This window comes from Chinchilla lanigera, unplaced genomic scaffold (assembly GCF_000276665.1).
Source record: "Chinchilla lanigera isolate Chin_1 unplaced genomic scaffold, ChiLan1.0 scaffold00049, whole genome shotgun sequence".
Classification (NCBI taxonomy): domain Eukaryota; kingdom Metazoa; phylum Chordata; class Mammalia; order Rodentia; family Chinchillidae; genus Chinchilla; species Chinchilla lanigera.
In genome coordinates, this window is record NW_004955450.1 from 9,889,647 (window position 1) to 9,917,041 (window position 27,395).

Genomic DNA, 27,395 nt, shown 5'->3' on the forward strand with positions numbered 1-27,395 from the left:
AGAGAAAGAAATTCATCAGCCAGCTACAGCCTAAAAGCCATCTCCTCTAAGCCCCTCTATCCGGTTGTGCTGATGTTCTCTGATTGTGTATTCACTGAACAGCCTTCTGATCTCTACTGAGGGGAAAAGCTCAAAACACTTACTGGCTGCCGCCAATGACAGCGCATTTCATAGTGCTACCTTTTATTGACAATTTTAATAAATTGATCTTCTGCCTTCTGAGTATTCAGAAAGCCTTTATGCAGAAGAATTAGGTCACTAAGATCTGATTACCCATCTGCAAATGACTACATTTAAGCTTTAGGACCGGGTAAGTTCATGAATCAGCTTGGAACTACAGAACAGTTTTATAGTTTATATCTAGATGTCCCTCCAAAGCCTCCCATGGTCATATGTGAGGATTTGGGGAAGTGACTGGATCATGGGGCGTGATACTCATCAGCGGATTAGTTGACTTTTGAGTTTATGGCTAAATGTGATGTTGGGGCCAGGCATTATGGCACACGCCTGTAATCCTAGCACTCAGGAGGCTGAGGCAGGAGGATTGCCTCGAGTTGAAGGCCAGCCTGGCCTACATAGTGAGTTTAAGGTCAGCCTGAATTACAAAGCGAGATCCCCATCTCAAGAAACAAGGGGGCTGGGGATTTAGCTCAGCGGCAAAGCGCCTGTCTGGCAAGTGCAAGGTCATGAGTTCGGTTCCCGGTACGGGGGAAAAAAAAAAAAAAGAAACAATCAAGAAACAAAACAAAACTTAAATGTTATATTGGGAGATGAAATCTGGTCAGATGAGGTGGGTCACTGGGGGGTGGTCTGGAAGGGTCAGACCCTCCTCCCTTGGTCTCTCTGCTTCCAGGGCCGTGTTCTGAGCTGTTTCTCCTCTGCATGCCCCAGTGCCTTGGAGCCAGATGACTCTGGACTGAAACCTCTACAAACTGTGAGCCCAAATAAACCTTTCCTCTCACAGTTGTGGCTGTCAGGTAATCTGTGCCAGCAACGAGAAAGTGATTAAGACGAGCAATAGCTCCTTGGCTGGGGCATCAGCCCTTTAGGGGTGACTAGACAACCCTTTGCCGACACATTCTTGGCCACATGCCTCAGGACACAAGGTCAGAAAGTGCAAGTACGCCTGACTCAGAAAGGTCAACATTGCATGGTTTCTCTTACATGAGAAACCAACCAACCAAATGAATGAATTTAGATACCGGAGAGATGGCAGGAAACTAGATGCAGACCTTTGGAGAGGGGAAGAGGGTTGGGGGAGGGGGAAGAAATGGAGACAGGAAGGTAACAAGATTGAAAATAAGCAAGATGTGTTAAATGCGTGTACCAATCTCCCACCCTGTATTACTAACATGCTCTAACGAAAAATTAAATAAAAAAAGAAATTATGACTAAGTAACCAGCAGGCTGCCCTCTTCACACCAAGCCTGTGTCTGCTCAAGCGCTGTGAGATCTTGAGCAGGTGAGACGAGCCAGGCTGAAGAAAGTTTTGAAGCACACAAGGTGGTCTGCAGGCCCTGGGGCCTTCCTGCTGTTGAAGATGTCACCAGCATCAGTAGCCTGCCGCTGCCACCTCTGATATACAGAGGAGACGGGAGTAAGGAGCAATTGGGCGAGCTGTGAAAAGTCCGACTTGGGCGGGGCATGGTGGTGTACACCTATACTCCCAGCACTCAGGAGGCTGAGGCAGGAGGATCGCTGTGAATTCAAGGCCAGCCTGCACTACACAGCAAGACCTCGTCTCAACCTCCTCCTCAAAAAACCACAAAAAGTCAGGCTCTGTTGTCCACTTCAAAGCCGTTTCCTTCCTGGTCCCATCCCCCATCTCACCCCACGCCACCTGCTGGAAGCTAGAGGCAGATGCGCAGGCCTTCAAGAGGGCTTTCTGCCCCTGCCTGTAACCATGTGGCACAACTTTGTCCTGGAGCTAGAATTCCCCAAGGGCTGCTGGCATCTCGGAAGCAGGCACTGCTGGCTGCCTACAGGGATAGAAAGTCACATGGTGCGCTAGACAGGACCTCACTGAAGCACAGGCTACACGGGGACACAAGGTGACCAGAGAGGCCTTTCAGGGAAGCCCAAGCACAAACCTCTCTGCACTTCGCCTTGGCCTGGGTAGAAGAAGGGCCTGACTCATTTCTCTGCTTCCTTTAAAGATGGGAGAAAAAGTGGGGCATTGTGGCCACGCCTGTAATCCCGGCAGTCCGGAGGCTGAGGCAGGAGGATTGTTGCAAATTGAAGGCCAGCCTGGACTACATTCTGAGTTCAAGGCCAGCTCAAACTGCACAATGAGACCGTGTCTCAAAAAGCAAACAAACAAAAACGACAAGCGAGAGAGAATGCAAGCACACAGGCAGAGAACATCAAGAGTCTGGCGAAAACTGGGCTCAGGACGGCTGAAAAAAATACACAGCTTAGTGGAAGCAGCGTTGAGCAGGGAATTAGTTTCGGGAGAGGAGGAAGAGGATTCTGGACATTGGCTCAGAAGAGACAAAGAGCAGAGAGGTTAGGCTGGGGCAGCGGAGTGCACAGAAGGGTTAACAGGTTGCAGGGTCGCCCGGCCAGGGGAAGCCCACGGATCTGAAGGAGGATGGCGGTGGGTTATGGGGAGAAGAGGGCGGTGTACAGAGAGAGGGCAGGAAGGGAGAGGCCCAGCCAGGGCTCTGCGAGGTTACAGGGAGAAAGTGTGGTGCAGGGGTGCCCGCGGAGAAGGGCGCGCCCCCTACTGTCCAATCTGAGCCATAGCTCCGCCCCTCAGCCTACGAAGCCCCGCCCCTCAGCCCGCGAAGCCCCGCCCCAGCCCTTGTGCGCCCGGGTTCTTTTCCCCTCGCGGCCCAATAGTTCCGGATGTGGCGCGCGGTCGGGAAGTTTAAACTGACGGACCGTGGCCGCCGATGGGCTCGGTGTGAGTTGGGAGGCCGGGGTGCCTGGTGCCGGGGTCGTCTCTCCTTCCCCGTTGGGGCTCTTTGTGGAAAGGTTAGGGGCGGAGAACAACGCAGGGCCCGCGCCCGGCCTTCTCGCCGCCTCGGGAGCCGTCTGCGGGGCGCTGGCTGCGGGGCCCTGCGCCCGGCCTCTGCAGCTCCCCGCCGCAGCTCGCCTCGGCCCCTGCCCTGGCGCGCTCCTTCCCAGGAGAGATTTCCAGATCTCAAGTGCTTTTGACGGATTTTGAAGGTAAAAGCACTTCCGTCGGTTGCGACCCAAATGTAGGGATTGTGTATTTCCAGGCCGGACGTTCAGGAATGGAGCCGTCTCGGCGCCCAGGGCGCCCTCGGGGCGGGTCAGCCGGCAGGGGCCGGTGGGGCGGACGGTCGCAAAGGGGAGCTCCTGGGCGTCCGCATCTTAATCAGCTCCCGGGGAGACAGACCTGCGTGTACCTGGTGGAGACCTAGCGCTCTTCTGGGCGGACTTGGCATTTAATGCAAAGTCAGGCAGCTAAGATTTAGATTTACCCCCAGGCGCGGGCTGTTCTTGAGAGGGAAGACCCGAGCTGTCTGGAGCACTTTATGTGAACGGCACACACGGGAAAGGGTAGCGCAGCGAGGGAAACGCGAGGCCCGGGTTCAGCCCGAGCGAGGAAGGCATGGTGCTCTCACAAAATTACCGGACCGGTGGGCAGGGATTTTTATTTGGTTTTGTTTTGGGGGGTTTTTTGTTTTGTTTTGTTTTGTTTTGTTTTGTTTTGGCTTCTTTTCCGGTACCGGGAATCGAACTCACGACCTCGCGCTTGCCAGGCAGGCGCTGTGCCACTGAGCTAAATCCCCAGCCCCGGTTTTATTTTAATTAGGTCAAGACTGCTTGCATGAGCCATTCTTCTTCAGAACATTCAGTTCCCTCTCTAACCCTGTGCTTACAACCTGACGGAGTACTAAAGTGTTTTCCCACAAATTTGCCACTGGGGAGATGCATTCTTCTGGAGGAAGAGCCAGCTGGAGTGGCTTCGCGGGGCGAGAGCGACAGTCGGGGTCCCCCAGGCCAGTGTTAGCAGGTTTCATGGGTACCAGAAGTGCTTTCGGAGACCTCATCTAGGTCTGTGTGAAGGATTTCCCCTTCTCCTAGGTGAGGAAAGCGCTCCCTGTGATATTTGACTTTTAACAGCATAAAGGCCTGCATGCATGTATGGTCGTACCACAGGAGCTGAATAAACTCTACCTGGTCGCAGGTGTAGAGTCCCTGATGTCTCAGACTTGAGAGAAGAGAAAGAAATGTGCTTCTGCGGACCAGAATACAAATCTGTAATATATTTTACTAAAGAGTTGCTGTTATACAGTATCTGGTGATTAGGGGTGGTTCACTGGACATTATCCAGTATTTGTAGAGCACCTACTATGTGCCAGTTACTCTGGTAAGTTCGGAGGAGACATAGGTGGGCAAAATGTGACCTGGGCGCTGTTCTTAGTGAGCTTACAGTCTAATGTAGTGTAGTTGAACCAGTATGGTACAGGCCTTCAATTCTTGAGCAGCATAGCACAGAAGTAAAGACTGAGTAGACAAAATATTACCAAGTTGACACACCTCCACTCATGCATCTTGCTGTAGAAGATGCCCCCAAGTTCTCCGGGCTTGTTAATTTTGACTTTGGATACATTTTAAACAAGCTTAATTACCTGGCTTTCCAGCCCATACTAGTCACACTTCAACAAAGCAGGAAAAAGGAGAATGATTACAGAGGATTACTGAGAAAAGTGGAATGCATACTTAAGGTCTAAAAACTAAAATCCGAGTTGGAAGGCCCCCACAACACAGCAGGACAGCAGTGATCCCTTCCGTGTAAGGCGTTGTTTCTTTTTTTTTTTTTTTTTTGGTTTTTCTCCGGTACTGGAACCGAACTCACGACCTTGCGCTTGCCAGGCAGGCACAAGGCGTTGTTTCTATGTGTGTTCTATATGGTATTTATTCCCTGAGACCTTAACAGCAATTAGGTAAGAAGAGTTAAATGGGAAACAGAGTTAGTAAATTGACTTTTCAGTAGAACTTGTCAGAATCTTCAGTAAGGTTTGAACTCATTTTTCTGCTGGGATAGAGAAACAGTGCAGCTAAGTGCTGGACAGTGCAGTATTGGTACTCAGAGTGGCAATGCTAGGTCATTTTAAGAGAGTGAATTATGTTTGGTCCATGTTTAATGAGACAGAGGAGGGTTACATATTTTAATTTTTTATCAAAATGTTAAATATTTTGGACTTGGTAGGGGTCAGAAATTAATTCTTATCTCTGATTTCACTTTATTGGTGCTGGATACGTGAGACATTACTGTATTTGAAATGTATCTATGGCCATTGTATGATAAAAGGCTTTTCTTGCTTGACTTGAGTCCCTGACTCCTTATAACATTGTTTCCATGAACCATTATGTTCTGGGTTCCCAGCAGCCTATTTAGAAATGAAATTTTAGACCAGCAATCTGTATGCAGCCTTGCTATGTAGTTCAGGCTGGCCTTGGACTCACTGTGTAGCCCAGGCTGGCCTGGAACTCACAGTCATCCTCCTGCCTCAGCCTCTTGAATGCTGGGATCACAGGCATGTGCCAGCATGCCTGACTATTGCTAAATGTTTTGAAGTGAATTCCAAAAAATTAATTAATGAACATTAAATTTCTAACCTGTTTATATCCACCAGAAATCTTTAAATTGGAAGCAGTGTACACTTACCCTGTGACCTGCTTTTCTTAGTTACTAATACTTTATATAAATATTTTTATATCTGTGTCATTTCTTTATATTATATAATATTTCCATTGTATCAATACACTATAGTTTGCTTAATAATAGAGTAGCAAGAACTGAAGCCCTATGAACAGGTCTGTGCATCTATGGACTTTTTTCATTATTTTTGAGCACAGAAATGTCTTTTCATGCTAATTTTTTTTTTTTTTCTTTAAAAAAGGGGATTGCATAAGATTTCAGTGAGGTTTAACGCAGGGCTTTGTGCATACTAGGCAAGAACTCTACCATTCTTTTTTATCTCCCGTTCTTCTTTCAGTTTCATTTTGAGATGAGAGTCTCACTGAGTTACCCAGGCTGGGCTTGAACCGCTGCATTGATTACAGTGCTGGTGGCAGAAAAAGAATGGACAGTTTCATATACTGTACAAGGGCACCACCAGATGGTAGATAGAAATGTTGCTCAGTAAATTTAGCGTTGGAGAGGTGGTGTAGGTATGTTTATTGTATTAAGTTGTGTAAAAATGGAAAGATGTTTCTTTCCTTTTTGGTTTGTCTTACCTTTTTTTTAATAAGGTTGGCTAGGGGTTTATCAATTTTATTTATTCTTTCAGAGAACCAACTCTTTGATTCCTCACAAAACTAGGATTAGAGGTCCCCTTTGACCCAGCTGTTCCCCTTCTGGGTATTTCCCCAGAAAAATTGAAAACATCATACCACAGCAATATATGTACACCCGTGTTTATAGCAGCACAATGTGTCATAGCTAAATATGGCAAACAACCCAAATGCCCATCAACGGAGGAGTGGATTAAAAAAGATATATTATACAATGGAGTACTACTCAGCTATAAGAGAAGATAAACTCGAGGCTTTTATAGGTAAATGGATGCAACTAGAGACCATACTCATAAGTGAAATAAACCAGACTCACATGTGTAAACATCATATTGCCTCCCTAGCGTAAGAAACTAAAGGAGTAAATAAAACCCAAAATGTACAATAGATACTGTGAAAAAGAAAGAAATTGCTCAAAGGGAAGGAGCAATTGGGATGAAGGAAAGGAGAAAAAGAAAAAAGAAAGGGAATATATACATACATATCTATATATACATATACATACATATATAGCTGGGATAATTGTACTACTGATGTCTATCTGTTTATTGAAAGGAACAGTTAATGCTTACATTTTTTTGGACCAACTTTGCATGCCTATATCTGGTAATCTGAGCAACTAATTTGAAGGCAGCAATATGCAATATAACAACCATTGGTGAATTCCTTCCATCTTGTTTACTGAAGCTCCATATCATTTCTGATGTTTTTGTGTTTTGTTTTGTTTTTTTATCCTCTGTAATGGTTTGATCAATTTCCCATTCTTACATCTGGTAATCTGAGCAACTTCATTGGAGATAACATATTGTTATAACAACCACTGTTAATTCCTATCATCTTGTTTTGAAACCCTATATCATTTTTGTTGTTTTTGTTCTTGTCTATGTTGTTGTTATTTTGTTATTTTTTTATTCTCTTTAAAATAAAAAAATAAAATAAATGGAAAGTACGAAAGCCACGGGCTATTTGAATTTAATATTGTTTTCAGTAGAAATGCTTGTGGTGGCCCCTTGTTTATAGCCACTTAGTGAGTGATTCTGGAATGGTCCTCACAGTGAACTAAGCTGCTTGCTACCTTTTAACTACATTCTCTACAGATCACCCTCTCTTCAGTTTCAGTGTGCTTTCATTTATTTCTGAAAAATGCCTAAAATTATGGTGAACAGTTTTTTTCCTTCCCATGACATGTACGGCCTTTTTATTCTCCACAGCATTTCTCAGCGTATAGCTGTCTCTTTGCATTCTGGCTGGGAGCGCTGGAGTGGTCTTCACCATGCCGACAGTGGTGGTGATGGACGTGTCCCTTTCCATGACCCGCCCCGTGTCTGTCGAGGGGTCCGAGGAGTACCAGCGCAAGCACTTAGCAGCCCATGGTCTGACAATGCTGTTTGAGCACATGGCCACGAATTACAAGCTTGAATTCACAGCCCTGGTGGTTTTTTCATCGCTCTGGGAGTTGATGGTTCCTTTCACAAGAGATTATAACACCCTGCAGGTACAAAAAGGAATACGTTCTTCTGTGTACAAGACCCAAAAACGTTTTATAATGTAACACTGAATTTGTAGAACTTGGAATTATTTAATAATAAGTGTATGTGTACTGATATATATAGCTGTAAAGCAAGATCTACAACTAGTATATGCTTTTCTATGGTGGAGCTGTGAGGTAGAGATTTTGCCGCCTTATTCTCTTGGTTTTCTGGACTTCTCTATAGAAAGGAGAGTATCTCAGGATGCAGTATTCTGCTCCTTAAAATTCAGCATCTTTAGATTCAACACTACTTTTTTTTCTGCCTTCCCTTAAAACTTGGGGAAATGAAAAATATCTCTCCTTTATTAAAAAAAAAAAAATCCCTTATTGTAGAGTACTTCAAAATGATATTACTCTCCAACAAGGACCTTTGGTATATGGAAACCAAGAATTTATAATTTTTATACCTTGATTGGGCTGGACATGGGAGTGCACACCTGTAATTCCAGTACCAAGGAGACTGAGGCAGAAGGATCACTATGAGTTTGAGGCAGCCTGGGATACATAAGGGAGTTCAAGGCCAGCCTGGACTACATAGCGAAACCCTGTCTCAAAACAAAACAAAAAAACCCTTGATTGGTAAGTATTTGCTTTCCAGGGTGTTTTCTGTGATGTCCAAAGAATTTAATTTCTGACATCTCTAAATCATTCTTTCTAGCAGTGCTTATCACAGTGCCAGAAATCAGTAAGTATTTATGGGATTAAACTGCAGCTTCATAATCATTAGACAATTTAGAAATCCAGGATCAGTGTAGTTTGAATTTTTAAAAATATGAAGTATAAATTTTTGCTACAGCATTGTGTTCCAATTAAACTCAAAAAAAAATTTTTTTAAGGCTGGGTGTGGCAGTGCATACCTGTAATCCTAGCACTTCGGAGGCTGAGGCAGGAGTGTTGTGAGTTCTATGCTTGCCTGGGCAACTTAGCAACTTCAAGTTTAGCCTGGACTAGTTATTGACACCCTATTTCCCAAAACAAAACAAAAGAAAAAGGCAGACTAGTCCAATTTCTGCAAAAAAAGCTTATTTGTTTGTTTGCTTTTGTTTTGGGGATTGGGGTCTCACTTGTAGACCAACTTGTTTGCTTGTTTGAAACTCATTATCCTCCTGTCTCAGCCTTCCAAGTAGCTGAGATTACAGGTAGGTACCAGTGAACCCAGCTTGCGCTGGCTTTCTTACAAGTGACTAAGCTAAGGATTTATGGTGTCCCATCATTCTGAAATAGAAAATTGCAACATAAAGAATGAGGGGTAATGATTAAGCAGGGGCACCTTGCAGTAGGTCTGCTTCAGTGAAAATCCAGGCTCTGCTGTGTCTTGTTACGAGACCTGAGAAAGTTACTTCATCTTTGCATACCTTAGTTTCTTCAATCGAAGGAGGTTAATGATGTGATGATAAAGTCCATGTAGAGTGCCTAGAATGGTGTTCAGGATACAGTTAACACTCAATGATTTTGTCATTGTTTTTGTGATACGTTTAAGTGTTTCCCTTCAGGGTCCCCTTTAAGGATAGAAACTTGGAGAAATGTCGACTGTCACTTAAAAGGGTAGAGCCAAAGAAGCTCATCTGATTATCCTTTGTAGTTGCAAAAGTGTGTTTTACTGTTTTTCTTTAAAGACCTATGCTTTGGACTTTCAAACTCAGGGTCCCCTGTGTAATATCCATACTTTGAATAGTTTGTGTTATTTTCTAACAAAATAATAATAATAACTTTATTTTTTACTCAAAAAGGAAGCACTAAGTAATATGGATGATTACGACAAAACCTGCCTGGAGTCTGCATTAGTTGGTGTTTGCAATATTGTGCAGCAAGAATGGGGTGGTGCAATTCCTTGCCAGGTAAAGATCAATTCTTTCTTGTTGCCTCAAGTTAAAAACATTAATCACTGTGGTGCTTTGGTTTTCTTCAGGCTCCAACACAGCAAGCATTGTAATTTCCACAAACTACATTTTACACTATTGGTATCGTTTTTTAAAGAAGGTACTAAGTCACTCTAATCTTACCACACTAATCTAAATCACACTAATGTGCTCAGAAAGCAGCAGAATTATGCCGTAAGGAAGGCATCTTCCTAGTAAATTGACTTACTGCGAACAAGTAATGCCTGCATAAGACAAAGGGCCCATGGTGGAATTTGAGAACTGCACCTGCTGGAAGGAGTGATTGTAATTTTGAGTGATGGAATGGTAAACGTCAGTGCAATACAGGAATGGTAAACGTCAGTGCAATACAGTCTGTCTTCGTTATCTAAGGTAACCTGTATTCAGCCAGCTTTTACCCCTCTGACCTCTCTGTCTAAAAGTGGGGTTATAGGCCGGGCATGGTGGCGCACGCCTGTAATCCCAGCACTTGGGAGGCTGAGGCAGGAAGATCGTTGTGAGTTTGAGACCAGCCTTCGAGACCTGCAGTTTCATAATCATTAGACAATTTAGAAATCCAGGATCAATGTAGCTTGAATTTTTAAAAATATGAAATATAAATTTTTGCTTGCAAAAATACATTTTGCTTGCATATGTAAAAATATGAAGTGTAAATTTTGTTGTCAGTATCCTCTTGAATTGGTAGTTACAAAGTGAGCTTAAGGCCAGCCTGAACTGCATAGCGAGACCCTGTCTCAAAAAGACAAAAAATAAAATAAAATAAAAAATAAAAGTGGGATCATGAATGTCACAAAACCCGTTGCTCTTTACATGGAATTCACAGTGGGTCTAGATTAGTGTCAAATCAGAGCAGAGTAGCAGCAGAAAAAGAATGGGAAGTTATAAATAGGTACTTTGGGAACTAGTAGTATAGTCAGAAGGAGAAAACAAATATTGCCAAAAGGAAAATCATAACAGTCTGCACCGGGATTAGCAGACTTTTTCTTTATTTTAGGCTTTACTGTGGCAATTATTCAACTCTGCTCTTACAGGATGAAAGCAGCCTTAGTTAATAAGTAAGTGAATGGGTGTTCAAATAAAATTTTATCCACAGACCCAGGCATGGGGCTCGATTTGGTCTGGGGGCCATAGTTTGCTGTTGCCTAGTGCATGACATTTTATTATAGGGCAAATACGGGATTTCTCAGTAGTATCAGTGGTATCCCTTGTATTTGTTTTTTAATCAAAAATGAGATTGTCATCATGTGGGAGTGAGGGAGGGGTGTGGATGGATTCAAAAGAAGGAGGAAGAAATATAGGAAAGAGTAGAATTATTTACTTAGATTACAGGGATGGTTACATAACTGGATGTAGTTGTCAGAATTGTATACTAAAATGGTAAATTTAAAAACTTTTTCGTACTGTGAAAACCAATGTTTGATAGAATATAAACTCTTGGATTCAAGAAGACCTTGGCCTACTACTAAGGGTAAATCAAATGACATTGGTGGATGCTTGCTAAAGAAGCTGGTAAATACCCTTTGATCAGTTCCTTTTGAGAAATAAAAGTTTGGCACTTCTCAGGTTTTGTTTATTTTGGCCAGTTGATACAAGTGGACCTTCTAGTTTCTGAACAATATACAGAACAAATGAAATTTTGTTGTCAGTATCCTCTTGAATTGGTAGCTAGCAGGTAGCACAGTTTATTTGCTGTTTCTTCTGTGGTCTTTGTGGAAAAATTCAGGGAAAAAGTTTAAGAGCTAGACCTTGTACACCATGCAGACTTACGCCTTTGATGTTTTTCTTTCTTTGAAAAAGAATCTGAGTTTGATATGAATTGGTCCTTGACAGCAAGGGACCGGGCTGAGACCAGGTGGCTCAGACCCAAAACACTGTGGTTGTTAGAATCAGTCAGTACCAAATTTCTATAAATTTAGAATTTGTTAAATCAAGATTTTAGATAAATGGACTGTGTGTCTTCATTATCTGAGTAAAGTCTGTCCCATTCTGACATTACGTAAAATAATTCATTATCACATAGCACCTGAAAAAGCTGGTGTGAGAAGCAAATTGCTATAGAGCAGTTGGTGATACTCTTAAAAGAAAATTGCCTGTAGTGCATTGATCATCTTCCCAAAAGATGAGCTCCCTTCAGGGGACCGCTTAAGCATCCTGAGGCTTTGGAAGTAAGTGCCAGTCTCGGTATTTCATGTGGCGCAACACCTGATACTGCTTTAATGGCTCGTTACTATCAAGTTACTGGACTAGGCGAAGAAAGCAAAAATAATCCTCCGCTGGGACATAGATAAATCTCTGCCCCACAGGATTGCCCAGAAGCAGTGAAGAAAAGGAGAGTGGTTTTGCAGTTACCCTCTGTTGTTGGGGTATTTTACTGGCTTTCTAAAATTATGAGTTGAGTAAGTATACTTTTTTTTTTTTTTTTTTGGCAATACTGGGGATTGAACCCACGGCCACTCTACCACTGAGTTTTATCCCCTGCCTTTAAAAATTTTTTATTTTAAGATGGTGTCTCACTCAGTTGTTCATGCTGCCCTTGAACTTGAAATCGCTCTGCCTCATCCTCCCGAGTAGCTGGGATTACAGGCATGTGCCGCTGCACTCGGTTCTTCAGTATGCACTTTTTAAAAGATCTTATGTCCTTTTTGTTAAATGTCTCTTACACTTGTCATTGTAGTTAGCTATGGCTAGAATTTGTCATGTTTAAAAATAAACTTTGCAAAAAAAAAAGACAGCTGGGAGAGCAAGTAAAGTAGCCCTTTACCAAAAAAAAAAGTGGCAAAGTTCAAACTTAGGGACTGGTACTTCCAAGGAACAGATGTGAAACAAATCATGCTGTTTTTACATGGATGCCTTAAGTCCTAACTCCTTAAGAGATAGAGTTCTAGTTTTACTACAGCTAAGTAAAAATTAGAAGTGTTCAGAGGAAGGCTATTGGCATTTAAGTGAAATAGAGTAGGATGCATAGATTTTAAACATGGTTTACTGAATTGGCAGATGCATACAGTTGTGTAACCACTGCTACAGATAAGATAAAAACATTCCCATCATGTCAGTTTCCTCAGACCCCTTTCTAACAGTGAAACACTGTGAAATGGAATTGCTCTACATACGTAATTTAACACATCAACCTCCTCTATCTTTTTGCACACAGGTGGTTCTGGTGACCGATGGCTGTCTTGGCATTGGTAGAGGGTCGCTGCGACATTCCCTGGCTACTCACAGCCAAAGAAGTGAGAGCAACAGATTTCCACTACCTTTCCCTTTCCCATCTAAGTTGTACATCATGTGCATGGCAAATTTGGAGGAGGTAATACCTTTGCCTGAGTTTTTTCAGTTTAACTAAATAAGCCTTAGGGCTCCAGTTATTTTTGAGTATACCCTGTTAGTACTTTACTGCATGTGCTGTAGTCCTGTGTTCCGTTGTTTTCACCGGGGGCTGCTCACTGTGTCTGTTGGAAAGGCTCCTGTCTTAAGTGTTCTTTGACATTTCCGAGTGTTGCCCCGTCTTGGGAGTATGGCTGGAACTGTTACCCATCCTGCTCGTGGGTCATGAAAGGTTGACCCTTTTTGGTGTTAGTTATTTCTCTAGGTCATGATTCTTGTCTCTGTTCCACCAGAAATGTTGACAGAGGTATACTTCGGGTTTTTTTTTTTTTTTCTTTTTTGTAAAGTGACACTTCTCTAAGGCATTTAACACCTAACTTTCTGGTTTTCCCATTTACTTGGGAAGTTAATTCATCTTCCCTCACGTGAGTTTTTCTTTCTGTAAAATGTTGATAATGATGGTTCTTGCCAAAAGGTGCTAGAAACACATTGGAGGGAAGATGCCTTGTAAACACTAACTGTGATCTCCTCTGAGAATCTTTGCTAAACTGCTTGGGAATGAAATACCTCTATTGTTGTCATTTTATAGAACATTCCTCTTGGTAGCTTTGAGTCTGTCATGGTTATTTCTGTCTCGTATCAGCTGTTAAGAAAATCAGCTCAGTTATTTCTTGCCTGTGTTGTGGTAGCTATGACCTGTGCTGGTGATGGTTTGGTAATTGGTACACTTTTAAAGGGGTCACCTCTTGCTTTGTAGCTTCAAAGCACGGATTCCCTGGAATGCCTTGAACGTCTCATAGACTTAAATAACGGTGAAGGGCAAATTTTTACTATTGATGGCCCCCTGTGCTTGAAAAATGTACAGTCTATGTTTGGGTAAGTATGTGCTTAAATTTTTTTTTTTTTTGCCTTCTTTATAATCCAGTATCATAATTTGGCAGTTTCTAATTGTGAGTTCATTTTTCCCGAATTGTCCATATCTCAGATAAAATGATTACTAATAGTGGTTTTTGAAAGTTCACTATCTTTTAAATTAACCATGATTAAATATGTGATGTCTATAGCTATTGACTTCTTTACTATAATTTAGCAGTTTCAAAGATTAACTTGCTTTTGGGTTTTTCAGAATTAAAATTTCCTCACCAAAAAATGTGAGATTATGTTCTGGTTTTCAAGCAGTAAGATTTAGTTTGGAGTCATTGTGAAGGGAAAACAAACTTTGCAGTTGTGGAATATTACTTTTCTAGCCAGGTGGAATAGCACATGCTTGTAATCCCAGCACTCAGGAGGCTGAGGCAGGAGGATTGCTGGAGGTTCAAGGCCAGCCTGAACTACATAATGAGACCCTGTCTCAAAAAAACAAAACAAAAAAGATTACTCTTCTATGTATCATTACTCTTTCTATAACAATTCATCATCATGTCCTAGAAAGCTGATAGACCTGGCATACACACCTTTCCATGCTGTTCTCAAGTGTGGCCACCTAACCGCTGACGTCCAGGTCTTCCCCCGGCCAGAGCCTTTTGTTGTGGATGAAGAAATTGATCCTATTCCTAAAGTCATTAACACAGGTAACTTGTTTTTAGAACTTCCTTCCTATTCTTTCTGTTCCCTTTATTTTCTTATGACTTTTACTTTGTTCATCAACTAGGATGATTAAAAAGAATGTCATATTCTGATGCTAGGGTGCTAGTGTCGTCAGCACTTTGGATCAGTGGATGTGTTACGTAGAGGGTGGCAGATTATTGATCCTTTATGGTGATCGTGCTTTAATCTCTGGTCCTAAATCATCATTGTCACACGTTGCTACAGTTGGAAATCATGGCCAGATTTACTAGCATTGACCTCTTTGAGGTGATTCTTCATAGAGATACTGAGATCGATTTGCACCCTAACTGAAGTCCTGTGTGAAGGGCTGTCGTCTAGACTTGGCTCCTGGCTCCGTGACTCTTACTGTGTGACTTTGGGAAGACTTCCTCAGTTTTTGTTTTGCTTTATTTTGTTTTGTTTTGGTCTTGTCTTTTTTAGACAGGGTGTTGCTGTGCAGTTCAAGCAGACCTCGAACTCACTTTGTAGCCCAGGCTGGCCTCAAACTCTCAGCAATCCTCCTGCCTCAGCCTCCTGAGTGCTGGAATTATAGGCGTGTACTACCACCCCCAGCTATACTTGCCCAGCCTTTATTGGCTGGGTGGGTGGGCTCAAGGAGATGGTCTGTAAGCTGTGAGATCTGATATATTGCACTCTTTTAGCCCTGCTGCTTATTATGACTAAAAGAAAGCAGTGTACTGCTGCTTTTCCCTGGTCCCTGTTGCTGGTACCCAGCTTAGTTGAGATTGGCGACACCCATGCTTAGCTGTGGCTGGCAGTGCAGAGTCAAGAAGGGCAAGGAGTGGAGAGGAGAGTTGTCTCCTGTTGACAGGTAGACTCCTTGAGTGCAGGGTGCATGTAATACAACCTCTTAGGGCTGGGTGTAACTTTCAGCCACTGTTGCAGCCTCAGGGCCTTGGTGGCCGACAGTCAGTAACTTAGGTGCACAGTAGGTGTTCACTGTTTGGGTCTAGAGGTGTTGGAACGAAGGGCTGTGAGGACAGGCTTTTTGTTTTTTGTGCTTTTAGCCGTTGGCTGTCTGGAAGCAGAGCATCCGTCTCTTTCCATTGTGACCACACAGCAGTGCAGTAAGCTGCTCCCGGTGTTCGTTGCCTTCAGACCAGTTCAGTGCCTCTCCATAAGCCACTTCGTTCCAGTATAAACTTCTAGTCCATGACCTTTGTTAGAGCTTATATTTAAGCCACAAAAGATATTGGGGGCCTTTTTCTACTCGAGTGAAAACTGTCCAACTGCTTGTGCTGATGCAGCTGTTACTCACCTAAGGGCGGTAATGACAGCAGGTCTCAGATAAATGATGTTCTCACTGTGCTTCTGATTTTTAAAACTGTTGTGACATTATGGGCATGTGTTGATTAGAAGAAAGATTAAAAAACAATTCAGTAAAATATAGATGTTTCGGGCTGGGGATTTAGCTCAGCGGCAAAAGTGCCTGCCTGGCAAGCGCAAGGTCATGAGTTCGGTTCCCGGTACCGGAGAAAAACCAAAACAAACAAACAAACAAACAAAAAATATAGATGTTTCTTTTGTGATGAGTATGAGTTATTCTCTTATTCTTCTTTGTAACTTCTAATGTTTTTCAAGTTTTCATGTTAATTATATAGTCAGAAGAAACTTTTAATTTTTTTTATTTTAAAGAGAATAAAAAAAAAATACAGTGGGGCTGGGGATTTAGCTCAGCGGCAAAAGCGCCTGCCTGGCAAGCGCAAGGTCATGAGTTCGGTTCCCGGTACCGGAGAAAAACCAAAAAAAAAAAAAAAATACAGAATTTCAAAACAAGATGATAGGAAATTAACAATGGTTGTTATTTTGCATTTTGTTATCTTCAGATTAGTTGCTCAGATGACCAGATATAGGCATGCAAAATTGATCCAACAATTAAGCATTAACTGTTCCTTTCAATAAACCAATAGAAATTAGTAGTACAGTTATCTTAGTTATCTTGTGTATGTGTATATATGTATATATATATATATTTTTTTCCCTTCTCAGAAGAAACTTTTTTTAAAAAGGTTTTAGTTATTCTTTTATTTTTTATTTATTTTAGGTTTTGAACAAATAGTAGTGGGCTAGGGATTTAGCTCAGTGGCGCAGTGCCTGCCTGGCAAGTGTGAGGTCCTGAGTTCGAGTCCCAGTACCAAAAAGAAAACAAATAGTATTGGTTTTTAGTATAGTTGTTTGTTTGTTTCATTACTAGGGATTGAACCCAGGGGCACTCTCCTACTGAGCTGCATCCTTAGTCCCTGGTTTTGTTTTTTGTTTTTTTGTTTTTTGTTTTTTTGAGAGGTTTTTGTTGAGTTGTCCAGGCTGGCCTTGAACTTGCAGTCCTCCTGCCTGAGTTACCAGAGTAGCTAGGGTTGCAGGGCTGTGCCACTGCACCTAGCTCAATACAGCTTCTAGAAAGCAAAGAAGTCATTGTCATACTGGTTTGTTGGAGAATGCATTTCTTTCTCACAGAAACATTTACTTGCCAAAGAAGGCTGAAAGAGGTTGTTGCAGAAGTATTTGATTTTAATGCCCCCCCAACCCTACCCCGATGATCCAAAGGTCCCTTGACTATACACAGAGATTTGACCTTTAAGCTTTTGCCTTGGCTAGAGAACTATGCTGATAAAAATAATTTGTTTTTTAACTTAAATTCATTAGATAATAGACAATTATTTCTTAAGCTTCTTAAAATGCAAAGTATTTGTCTTCCATAGAAAAGTCTGATAGCTTTCTCAGTCACACTGAAATCTCCACCTAAACAGTATGTTTGTAAAACCCACTGCATAGAAAATAACGTACTTTCCCTTTGTGTGAATTGATTATATGCTGATTCTTTCCTTTCAGATTTAGAAATAGTGGGATTTATTGACATAGCTGATATTTCAAGTCCCCCAGTTCTGTCCAGACACCTGGTCTTACCTATAGCACTTAACAAAGGTGAGTTATCTTTCTGTTCCTCTGATGCACATGAAGCGTTATATTAACTAGAGCTATTCTTAAATGTTGGATAGGAGCTTGGCCCATTTTGCAGACTTTAAAGAAAAGGAATAGTTCCTGGATTGGATTTTAGAAAATGAATGTTACCTAATATTCCACAAAAGAAATTCTGCTGCTTCACACTCTGGAAATTCTGCCCACCTGTGTAATTGCCAAGGAGGAAAATGGGCAAAGTGAGGTGCATGTGTAGGGGACCCTATGGGGAGCCACAGTCAGGCCACGTTGTGTGGACCGTTGCTACCAAGCTAACCTGGACAGATTCTTCCTGTCGAAGTAGAAAGTCCTTGAACAAGACCGAGCACACAAGTGTTCTCGGAGGGGAGCAGTTACAGGAAGACTCACGTGTCAGCAGGGTGTGAGAAAACCTGGAGTTTGGATCCAGTCAAGACACTTGCAGTGTAATTGCCATGTACCCTTGGGGTCCTGCATCCCGGCCATACAGGATCCGGCAGTTTTGAACACTGTCTGTCTGTCTAGGTGTGTGCCTGAAACCTCCTGCTAATGTCTAACCTATCTTCCTACTGCAACTGTGAGAAACAGACTTTCTTTAGGTAGCAGCTTTACTGAGATGTAATTCGTATACCATATGCTTCCCCACTCAGAGTGTATAATAAAGCAATTTTCAATTTTCAGAGCTTTACAACCACTATCACGGTCAATTTTAGAACTTTTTCATTACCTCCCAAAAGAAACCCTGTTGCCTTTGCCTACCATCCCTCAGCCCCCTGGCCCCAGAGAACCCCTCATATCCTTTCTGTCCCTATTGTTTTGCTACTGCCGGACATTTCATATAAATGAAATTCATATGATTTTCTTGTGGACGTTAGAATGCTGGGATATATTTTTTCAGCTTGTTATAAGATTCCTTTACAATTTTATATACTTTCTCTTCAAGGCTGTCCACAGCCAAGCGTGCTCTTGGGGTTTGGATTTTCCGCAGCTAATCCCCACCTAACCTGTCTTGTTTTTACAGAAGGGGACGAGGTGGGTACTGGTATCACTGATGACAACGAAGATGAAAATTCAGCCAATCAGATTGCAGGCAAAATACCCAACTTCTGTGTCCTACTCCATGGCAGTCTAAAAGTGGAAGGAATGGTGGCGATTGTCCAGTTAGGGTAAGAGACTTGTTTGCATTTGGTTGGACAGAAGGGTTGAATATAATCAGTTCCCTGGGTGAAATGTGTCACTTTTCTGAAAAAAAGAAAAAGGAAATAGGTCTTCATCACCTCTGCCAAACCCTCCCCTCTGCCCTTCTAAACTACTGTTTAAACTCCTAAGCTACTACTCTACACTACTCTCTGAATCATTCCTTAGAATAAGTATGGAGTGAATCTTTTCATTCCTGTATATTGCTTATATTCTTTATCAATTTCCCTCTTTTTGGGGGCTGGGGATTTAGCTCAGCGGCAAAGCACCTGCCTGGCAAGTGCAAGGTCGTGAGTTCGGTTCCCGGTACCAGAGAAAAAAACCAAAAAAAAAAAAAAAAAAAGAATTTCCCTCTTTTTAAATCTTATTTCGCATACCTGGATTCTGATTATAGCAATGCTACCAGGTTACTGTAACATTTTAGGAGTGGTGGCACATGCCTATAACCTAGCACTCAGGAGGCTGAGGCAGGAGGATTGCTGTGAGTTTGAGGCCAGCCTGGGCTACACAGTGAGTTCTAGGCCAGCCTGAACTGCATAGCGAGACCCTGTCTCAAAAAGACAAAAAATAAAATAAAATAAAAAACAGAAAAACAAAGCAGAATTCACAGACTCTGCAGCTATAAAGTGAAAAACAGTGCTGATAACACTGGGTACTTCACCATGCGCCAGGTACTCCTCTAGGGATCTCATATGTGTTAGCTCACTTAGTCTGTCACAGCAGCACGCTGCAGGTGGTATTGATGTTAACCATGCATCATAGATGAGGTAAGGCTTAGAGAGGTCGAGATCTTTCCCAAAGTCACACAATCACCACAGTAAACGAATTGGATTTTGGAAAATGAATGTTACCTAATATTCCAGAAAAGAAATTCTGCGGCTTCACACTCTGGAAATTCTGCCCACTGATACAACTGCCAAGAAAGAAAATGGGCAAAGTGAAGTGCACATGTAGAGGATCACACCAAGATTCTTTCCCTGCATAGAACCCGTACTCCACTCACTCTGCTGCACCCTTCCCCGTGAGGACAGCCTCTATCCTTTACATTCTCCACAACCTGGACATCTGTGATGCTCTCTGTGTAACACCTGTTGTTAGAAAGGTCACCTTCTGGCCATCACCTGGGACTGGCTGGTACAGAAGACCGAGAGGTTAAAATTAATCACAGGAAGCCTGACTCCATTTCTGCCTCAGTGAAATTAGTTGACCCACAAAGAAGAGGGTAACTCTTCTCTACTGCGGATTGAACTCAGGGGCTTCATGCTGAGCTACATCCCCAGCGCTGTTTTATTTTTAAATAAGGTCTTGCTAAGTCACTGAGTTGCTCAGGCTGGGCTCAAACTTGGGATCTTCCTGCCTCAACCTCCCAGAGTGTGGGATTATAGGAACACACCACCATGCCTAGCTACAATTCTTTTTTGGTCTTTTTGAGACAGGTTTCACTGTGCAGTTCAGGCTGGCCTTGAGCTCACTTTGTAGCCCAGGCTGACCTTGAACTTGCAGTGATCCTCCTGTCTCAGCCTCCTGAGTGCTGTGCAGTTCATTTTAATAAGTGTTTATCTCCCATACTTGGCAACCAAGCTACCTGTGTTGGCTCTGAATATGAGAATTATGTGGACCCTTTGAGCATCCTGGGACAAAGTTTCCTGAATTACTGGGCGATGGCCTTATACTCGGTGTTAGAAGGGCTTCCCTATGTTGGTGCCCTGTGACTCTGGGAGATACCTGAAAAAACCTGGAGGTTGCAACTCTTATTCTTCCTCATCACCGCTACAGCTACTTGCTGCTCTTGGTGATTTTTTTCTTTCTTTAAACTACTTTTGATCATATATGTATGATATATATATATATATATATATATATAATGTCTGAATAATAAATATCTCAGGAATGAAAATATTAGAGGACAGCAGTATGCACTTTCACGGTTAGTGTTTGGCTTTGGTAAAAGTAATGTGCCTGATTTCAAAGCTGAAGGCTGCATCTTGGGAAAAACAGGCTAGATTTATTAACTTGATGGCCCAAGGCTTAATGTTCTCCTCCTCACTGTGTTTTCCCCACCTAGTTCTGAATGGCATGGAATGCTCTACTCCCAAGCCGACAGCAAGAAGAAGTCCAATCTCATGATGTCTCTCTTTGAGCCTGGCCCAGAACCTCTCCCCTGGCTGGGGAGAATGGCCCAGTTGGGTCCGATTTCAGGTACAGCCCAGATCACATCCTCCTTGTCTCGGCTGTGCTTTCTCCCTGCTTTTCTGAAGGTCTCTCACTGTAGCCTGGGAGCTGCCCAAGCCCCCATTCGGTGTGCTGTGGTCTCTGATTCTGGATCTGTATGTTGGCAGTCCGAGTTTTATGTCTAAGCTCTATAGCTCAGGGAAAGCAACGTTTAAGTTGCTTTAAGTATAAACTCTAACTGCTTAGAGTGAATGAAAAGCTTGTGTGTGTGTGTGTGTGTGTGTGTGTATGTGTGTGTGTATTTATTTTTGAGAATGGCTCTCACTAAAGTTGCTAAGTAGCCCAAGCTGGGCTCTAACTTGCGATCCTCCTGCCTCAGTCTCCCAAGTAGCTCTGATTGCAGGTGTACACCATCACACCTGGGTCCTTCTGATTTTGTTATGCCTTTCGACTAATTCCTCTGTGCTGTGAGAGCTTCAGGCTCAAACTGTGGAATTATCCTTGACTCATTTGGGCGAATTTCAATTTCAGAGATATCGACCAGCTATTTTGTGTCAGGCCTAGAGGATAAAGGAACTAGCTGGAGATGCACAAAGTCTGGTGGGAAGTGGATTGATAGATGGATTAAGTGTCTAAGGTCAAAGTTAGCCTGGAGTTGGTGATCACATGAGTGTGCCTAGAGCACTCAGGGAAATCCTCTCTGAGATGAGGTACCCCAGGTAAGTTTGAAGAGACAGGAATTTGCCAGGCAGAGGAAGGAAGAAAGGCCTGGGGCAATAGAGCACCTGTGGAGAGGAGAGGGGCTGGGGAACTCGATGGGGGAGGAGGGACAGGTGGCAGAGGCTGGCGGAGCAGTCTTGGCTGAATGGTGAAGAGCCAAGACACCTGTGAAGGGAAGCAGTGTGATAGATCACGCCAGCTGTGATGGGAACAGCAAGGTGCCACTGGGAGACCCTGCCCAGCTGCTGGTGCCTCTGGAGCTGTGTGCCTGGCCCAGACCAAAAGGAGAAATGAGGACTCGTGTCCTCACGGGAAGAGGACTCTGGAAAGAGTAGATCTGAAAAGGTCTGGGTGTCTTGCAGTGGAAGTCAGTGTAACAGTCCTGGAGATGGGAAGGTGAAAGCCAGAACAGGGCCGGGGGTGGGGGTCGGGGAATACCTAGAAGGTTGCTTCCCCAGTGTTAGGATTTGACAGCCAGCCCAGGCTTCCGGCTTGAGCTGCAGGATGAAAGGTAATCTGTTAGTTGAAATAGAGAACAGGGGAAGAGTAACTTTGGGAAGAACAAATTTGATGTCTGTTGAATTTGTACCCTTAACAAATAAGCAGAAAAACGGGGTCTGGTGTTACACACTTGTAATCCCAGCACTTGGAGGCTGAGGCAGGGAGATCGCTGTGCAAATTCGAGGCCAGCCTGGGCTGCATAGTGAATTTAGGGCCAGCCTGAACTATGTGCTGACACTCTATCTCAAAACAACAGAAAAACCAAAGCAGTAAATAAATAAAAAATGGAAATCCCCCAGACATTCCTGTGGCATCCGGTGTTTGGGAAAGAGGCACAGGTGGAGACAGAATTTTGAGTGCTAAGTGCACAACTGACAGTTACACTGTGGAGGGCAGAGGGCCGTTGCTCAGGGCAGAGGTTCACAGATGTGAATTTCTGCATACAAAAGTAATTCTCCATCCTGGGCTCCACTTGCAGAGATTCTGGATTCAGGCCAGGAACTTGCAGTTTTCATATTGCCCAGGGGATTTGAATCCAGGTAATCCCTGAACTTCATTTAAGCCCTGACCCTGGGGAAACATAGCTAAGTTAAAAAGAGAGCAAAGGGCTGCACCTCTGGCGGGCAGCTACTCCCGGGGCAGTGGAGGAGGAAATGAGAAGGGTGGGCAGACGCAAGAGAGGTGGTAGAGTAACGTCCCGAAGGCCAGCCAGCACCACCGCTCCACCAGAGTGAGTGCAGCACGGTGGCTCGCACACGCGCTCGTGACCATCACGTTCTCCTGGGGCTTAGGGAAGGTTCTGACAGAATAGTAGCCCAAGAAGCTAGACCGAGGATCTGCAGGCTCTTTCAGTAAGGGGGTAGGTAGTCAGTATTTTCAGCTTTGCATGCCATGTGGTCTCCGTCACAGCTGGTCAGCTCTGTCTTCGTACCCATGGAAACTATGCAAATGAGTGACTGTGTCCCAGTAAAACTTTATGGACTCTGAAATTTGAATTTGGTATAATACTCATATGTCCTGAAATACTCTTTTGATTCCTTTTCCTCAACCACCATCTCTCTCTCCTTTTTCTCTCTGAGCAGCATCTCCCCTATGTTGCCCAGGCTGCTATCAAACTCCTAGGCTCAAGCAGTCCTCCTACCTCAGCCCCTGGAGTAGCCAGAGCTATATGTACTATCACTTGCTAAAAGCCATTCTTTTTTGGGGGGAGACAAGGTCTTGCTATGTAGTGCAGACTGGCCTTGAACTCGCTTGTATAGCCCAGGCTGGCCTTGAACTCATGGTGATCCTCCTGCCTCAGCCTCCCAAGTGCTGGGATTACAGGCATGCACCACCATACCTGGCCTAAAAGCCATTCTTAACTCAAGATAGGCAGCATGTCCCAGGTGGCTAGTCCTTGCTCTAGGATCCAGGAACTGGAGTTTTAAAGGTCACATAGAGAACTGGGGTGTAACTTAGTGGTAGGGCAGTTGCCTGGTGTGCATAAAGCCCTGGGTTCAGTGCTCAGCACCATACAAATAAGTAAATAAATCTTGGGGCTGGGAATTTAGCTCAGCGGCAAAAGCGCCTGCCTGGCAAGCGCAAGGTCGTGAGTTCGGTTCCCGGTACCGGAGAAAAACCAAAAAAAAAATAAATAAATAAATCTTATAGAGGGACAAGAGGAATAAGACAAAGAACTAGAAACTCAAAGCTGAGATTATAGAAGGTCTAGTCCCTCTATAACAGATTGAGAAGAAAAATTCTACGCATTGTTTTCTGCTGTTTTTCTGAAATTAGAGAAATAAAAATGTCCCCTATTAGAATAGGAAACTAAATCCTGTACCGTGTACTACCTATTGGCACTAGCTGTTCAGCTGTGGACAGTCCCAGACTGAACAGTGCAGAAACTTGTTCGGAACCAATGAAACCCACGGCTCCTCCTGCAGAACTAATGTGACGGCGCTGCAGGAAAACCTTTACAACCCGGGCAGAGGGCCCGCCACGGGAAGAGCAGCACCCCGCTGCTCATGCTCACAAAGTCTTCATCGTGTGAGGAAATTCATCTCATCAAGGAAGTCCAACAGAGGATTAGCAGTTCCAGAACTTAATGTGAAAGAGAGGACAGAATGACTGTGTTAAATAACTAAGAGTCTTAAGAGGAATAGGGCTGGGATGTAGCTCGGTGGGAGAGCGCTCGCCTAATATTAAAGGCCCAGGGTTTGATCCCCAGCACCACAGTGGGGGGAAAGTTTTAAGAGGACCAGAAACCAAGAGGAAAGAAGAGGGTTTTATGATAGTACAGGAAAGAGCAGTACGGCAGTAACTGGAGTAGAACCCAGGGCAGAGAAAGGTGTGTGTGCGTGTGTGTATGAATGTGTGTAGACGGATTCCTCATCACCTTCATTTCACTTCTGTAGAATTCCTGCATTCATTCTGCCTTTCATTCTTGTGTTCTGGCTGTGTTCTGGCTTTCTTTACATTTCAGTTCAACCGGAAGTCATGTGTCTTCCACCTGCAGCCTGAACTGGCCCATGGCCTGTCTTTGTAAATAAAGTTTTAATGAGACACAGTCCCACTTATTCCTTTACATATTATCCACAGCTGCCTTCGTGCTACAGTGGCAGAGTTGAGTGTGACTCGTAAAGTCTGAAACATTGCTCTTAGGCCCTCTACAGGGAAAGTTAGCTGATCCCGACCTGGACTTGGGGTACTTTGACCCAAGATATTCGTCTGGAGGCTCACATGCAGATTCCCTTCTGATCTGGCTACCACCTAGCAATGCTTGTTACGCTTATTCTTCATTCAGATCGAGCTGCTATTTCCTCTGCCCTGTGTCCATGTTTTTTCCTCCCTCTGGGTCTTTTCGTCTTTTCAGTGGGGGTGATAATCACTAACATTTTATTGAACTTAACTCTGCCAAGCAAGCTGCCACACAGTGACATGCACCATCTTGTTCATTCCCACAGCAACCTTATGGGGCTGGAGTTGGCGTGATAACAAATTATAATGGACAAACCGCTGTGGGGGTGATTGAGCGTTTCTTAAGGGATCTGTATGAGGTGCCTGACTCACGTAATAGCAGATACTACTGCTTCATTGTTTTTCAGAGCAGAATATGTAAAACAGAACTACCGTATACCAATCCCTCCTACTCCTATTCCTAGAAATGACCACTTCTATTCCAGGTGTCTTTTTTTTTAGGTACTGGGGCTATTTCTTGCCTTTCGAAAGGTGTTTGTTTAGCTCTCTTAGGTTCTCTAGGCCTATTTGCCTTGTACCATCCTGTGTCTTCTCTTCACATTTTCCTGTATATTTTTCATGACTATTGAGAAAAGAGTGCGTGGGAAGTGAATGTTGGCAATCTTGCACCTGCAGAAATGCCTCCTTTCCTGCTTTAAAGATGGTCAGGGGTTTGGTTAGGTGAGTTCCACATCAGGAATCATTGTCCATCTGAGTTTTCAAGTATTCCTGTGTTCTTGCCTTAGCTCTGAGTGCTGCTACCGAGGGTCTTTTGCTGTCCTGACTCTCAGACCTTGAGCTGTTACTTCCTCTGCGCCTGTATGAATCTTTATATCCCAGGTGTTCTGAATCATCACAATGATGTACATAGTTGTTGGTCTGTGCATTCATTTTGCTAACTTTTCATCTGGCCTCTCACGTTCTGCAGTCCTGGTTGTGTGTGTTATTTTTTGATGTTTCTCTGTATTCTGTTCTCCCTTTGTGGAGCACGTGTCTGAGGGGGCTGTGTGTGTGCATGCACACACACATTGAACACTATCTTTTCTTATGGATTTTTTCTTTTTGTTCTGCTTTCTTATGATATCTTCAACTTTATTGTACAGGTAGTATTTTAAATTTCCGTTCTATTTCTTATTTCTTAGAGTCCCTTGTTCTTTGTTCACAGATGCTATATTTCCTTTCTGCTGGTGCGTTCACCATTTGCAGGCTCCAGAGTAAATAGGCTCCAGTTAGGCGCGCAGTGCTCGGCACTGCTAGTAAGTGCTGTCACAGGACCCAGAGAAACCACTGTCTGCCAGAAAAACGTGGGACAGCTTTGTAGAGGGGCAGGCTGGGGTCTGGCCTAGAGGTAGGCAGGTTGGGGTAGGTGCGGAGCAGCAGTGCTCAATGGCAGAGAAAGTGCTGGCTTCAGAACCAGGGCCAAGTCACTCTGAAACCTTAAGTCCAACCTCCAAGCCTCACTTCCTGTTTACAGGGCAAGTAATGTCTCCTACTTGTAAGGTTGCCGCACAGAGAGGAGTTGTATATGTATAGTGTCTGACGCACTTAAAATTTAATAACTGGTCTTTATTCTGTAAGTGCTTTGAGGCCAGAAAAATATCTTCCCTAGGACGGTGCTTGGTACACCCTGGGAGCTTTCTGTAGATCAGGAGTGAACGCATGAGGGTGGTAGAACAGTCCGAGCAGGGGAGGAACAGAACTCAAGGCAGGGCAATTGGAAACCACCGTGCTGTGTGCACCAGGACTCCCAGGATCTCGGCTGACGGCCAGGTCTCCATATTGACAAGTACAGGACTATACTGTCTGGAGAGCTGGGCGATAGTTTAGGAGTCGGGAGTGGGGCGTATTGATGGGGGTAGTTTGGGGTCAGTATTAAGGTTTTTGATGAATGGCGAAGTCAGGGGCAGAGAACGTCTTGCTCAGTTAGAGAAGTGGGTCCATTCCCATTTTCTGCACGAACGTTTGGTCCGTGGATTTCAGCTCCCTGAACTGGTGGGGGTGAGAATAAGGACGAAGGGAGCCATTAGGTGTAAGCGCACTGCATGGGTCTGGGGCAGTTCTCTGCGCTCAGGAAGCACGTAAAAGGCAGAAACCCTGTTTATAGGTATAAAACCACCAAGCCTTTCAGTCTTTGGAAGCAGTTAACTAGTAAGCCATAAGACTGCGTCCTCTTCACCGAGAAAAATACTTTTCTCCGCCTTCTTCCTTACTTATGCCTAATTTTCCTTTTTTTAAAAAAATTAACTGCCTAACCCACTAGCCAGTGGCTGCCAGAAGCTACTTAAGTTTAACTAAACCTAAATAAAATGTAAAGTTGGAGCTGGGGAAATAGCTCAACAGCACAGTGCCTGCCTGGCAAGCACAAGGTCATGAGTTTGATTCCTTGTACCAAAAAAAAGAAAAGTAAAATTCGTTTCTGTATGTCGTGTTCAGCAGTTAGAGGCTACCATATTAGATGGCACAGGTATAGAACATTCCAGCAGCAGTGGGAATTTGGTTGGAGAGTGCTGAAATAGAATATAGAACTGCAGTATGTG

The 27,395-nt window shown here is 43.7% G+C and overlaps 1 protein-coding gene across 2 annotated transcripts in view; it reads left to right on the forward strand.

Moving 5' to 3' along the window:
* Positions 1-2,829: 2,829 nt before the first annotated feature.
* The window catches only part of Vwa9 (von Willebrand factor A domain containing 9), a 32,756-nt gene continuing 8,190 nt past the window's right edge, over positions 2,830-27,395 (forward strand). Inside the window, exons 1-9 of one of the 2 annotated variants that reach the window (XM_005393717.2) lie at positions 2,830-3,171; positions 7,485-7,768; positions 9,535-9,642; positions 12,836-12,991; positions 13,766-13,884; positions 14,437-14,579; positions 17,446-17,538; positions 18,572-18,716; positions 20,813-20,946. In XM_005393717.2, the coding sequence (XP_005393774.1) occupies positions 7,547-7,768; positions 9,535-9,642; positions 12,836-12,991; positions 13,766-13,884; positions 14,437-14,579; positions 17,446-17,538; positions 18,572-18,716; positions 20,813-20,946 (1,120 nt within the window). In that variant the 5' untranslated portion in view covers positions 2,830-3,171; positions 7,485-7,546. The remainder of the gene's footprint in view (positions 3,172-7,484; positions 7,769-9,534; positions 9,643-12,835; positions 12,992-13,765; positions 13,885-14,436; positions 14,580-17,445; positions 17,539-18,571; positions 18,717-20,812; positions 20,947-27,395) is intronic. The other variant, XM_005393718.2, reaches the window with a different exon arrangement.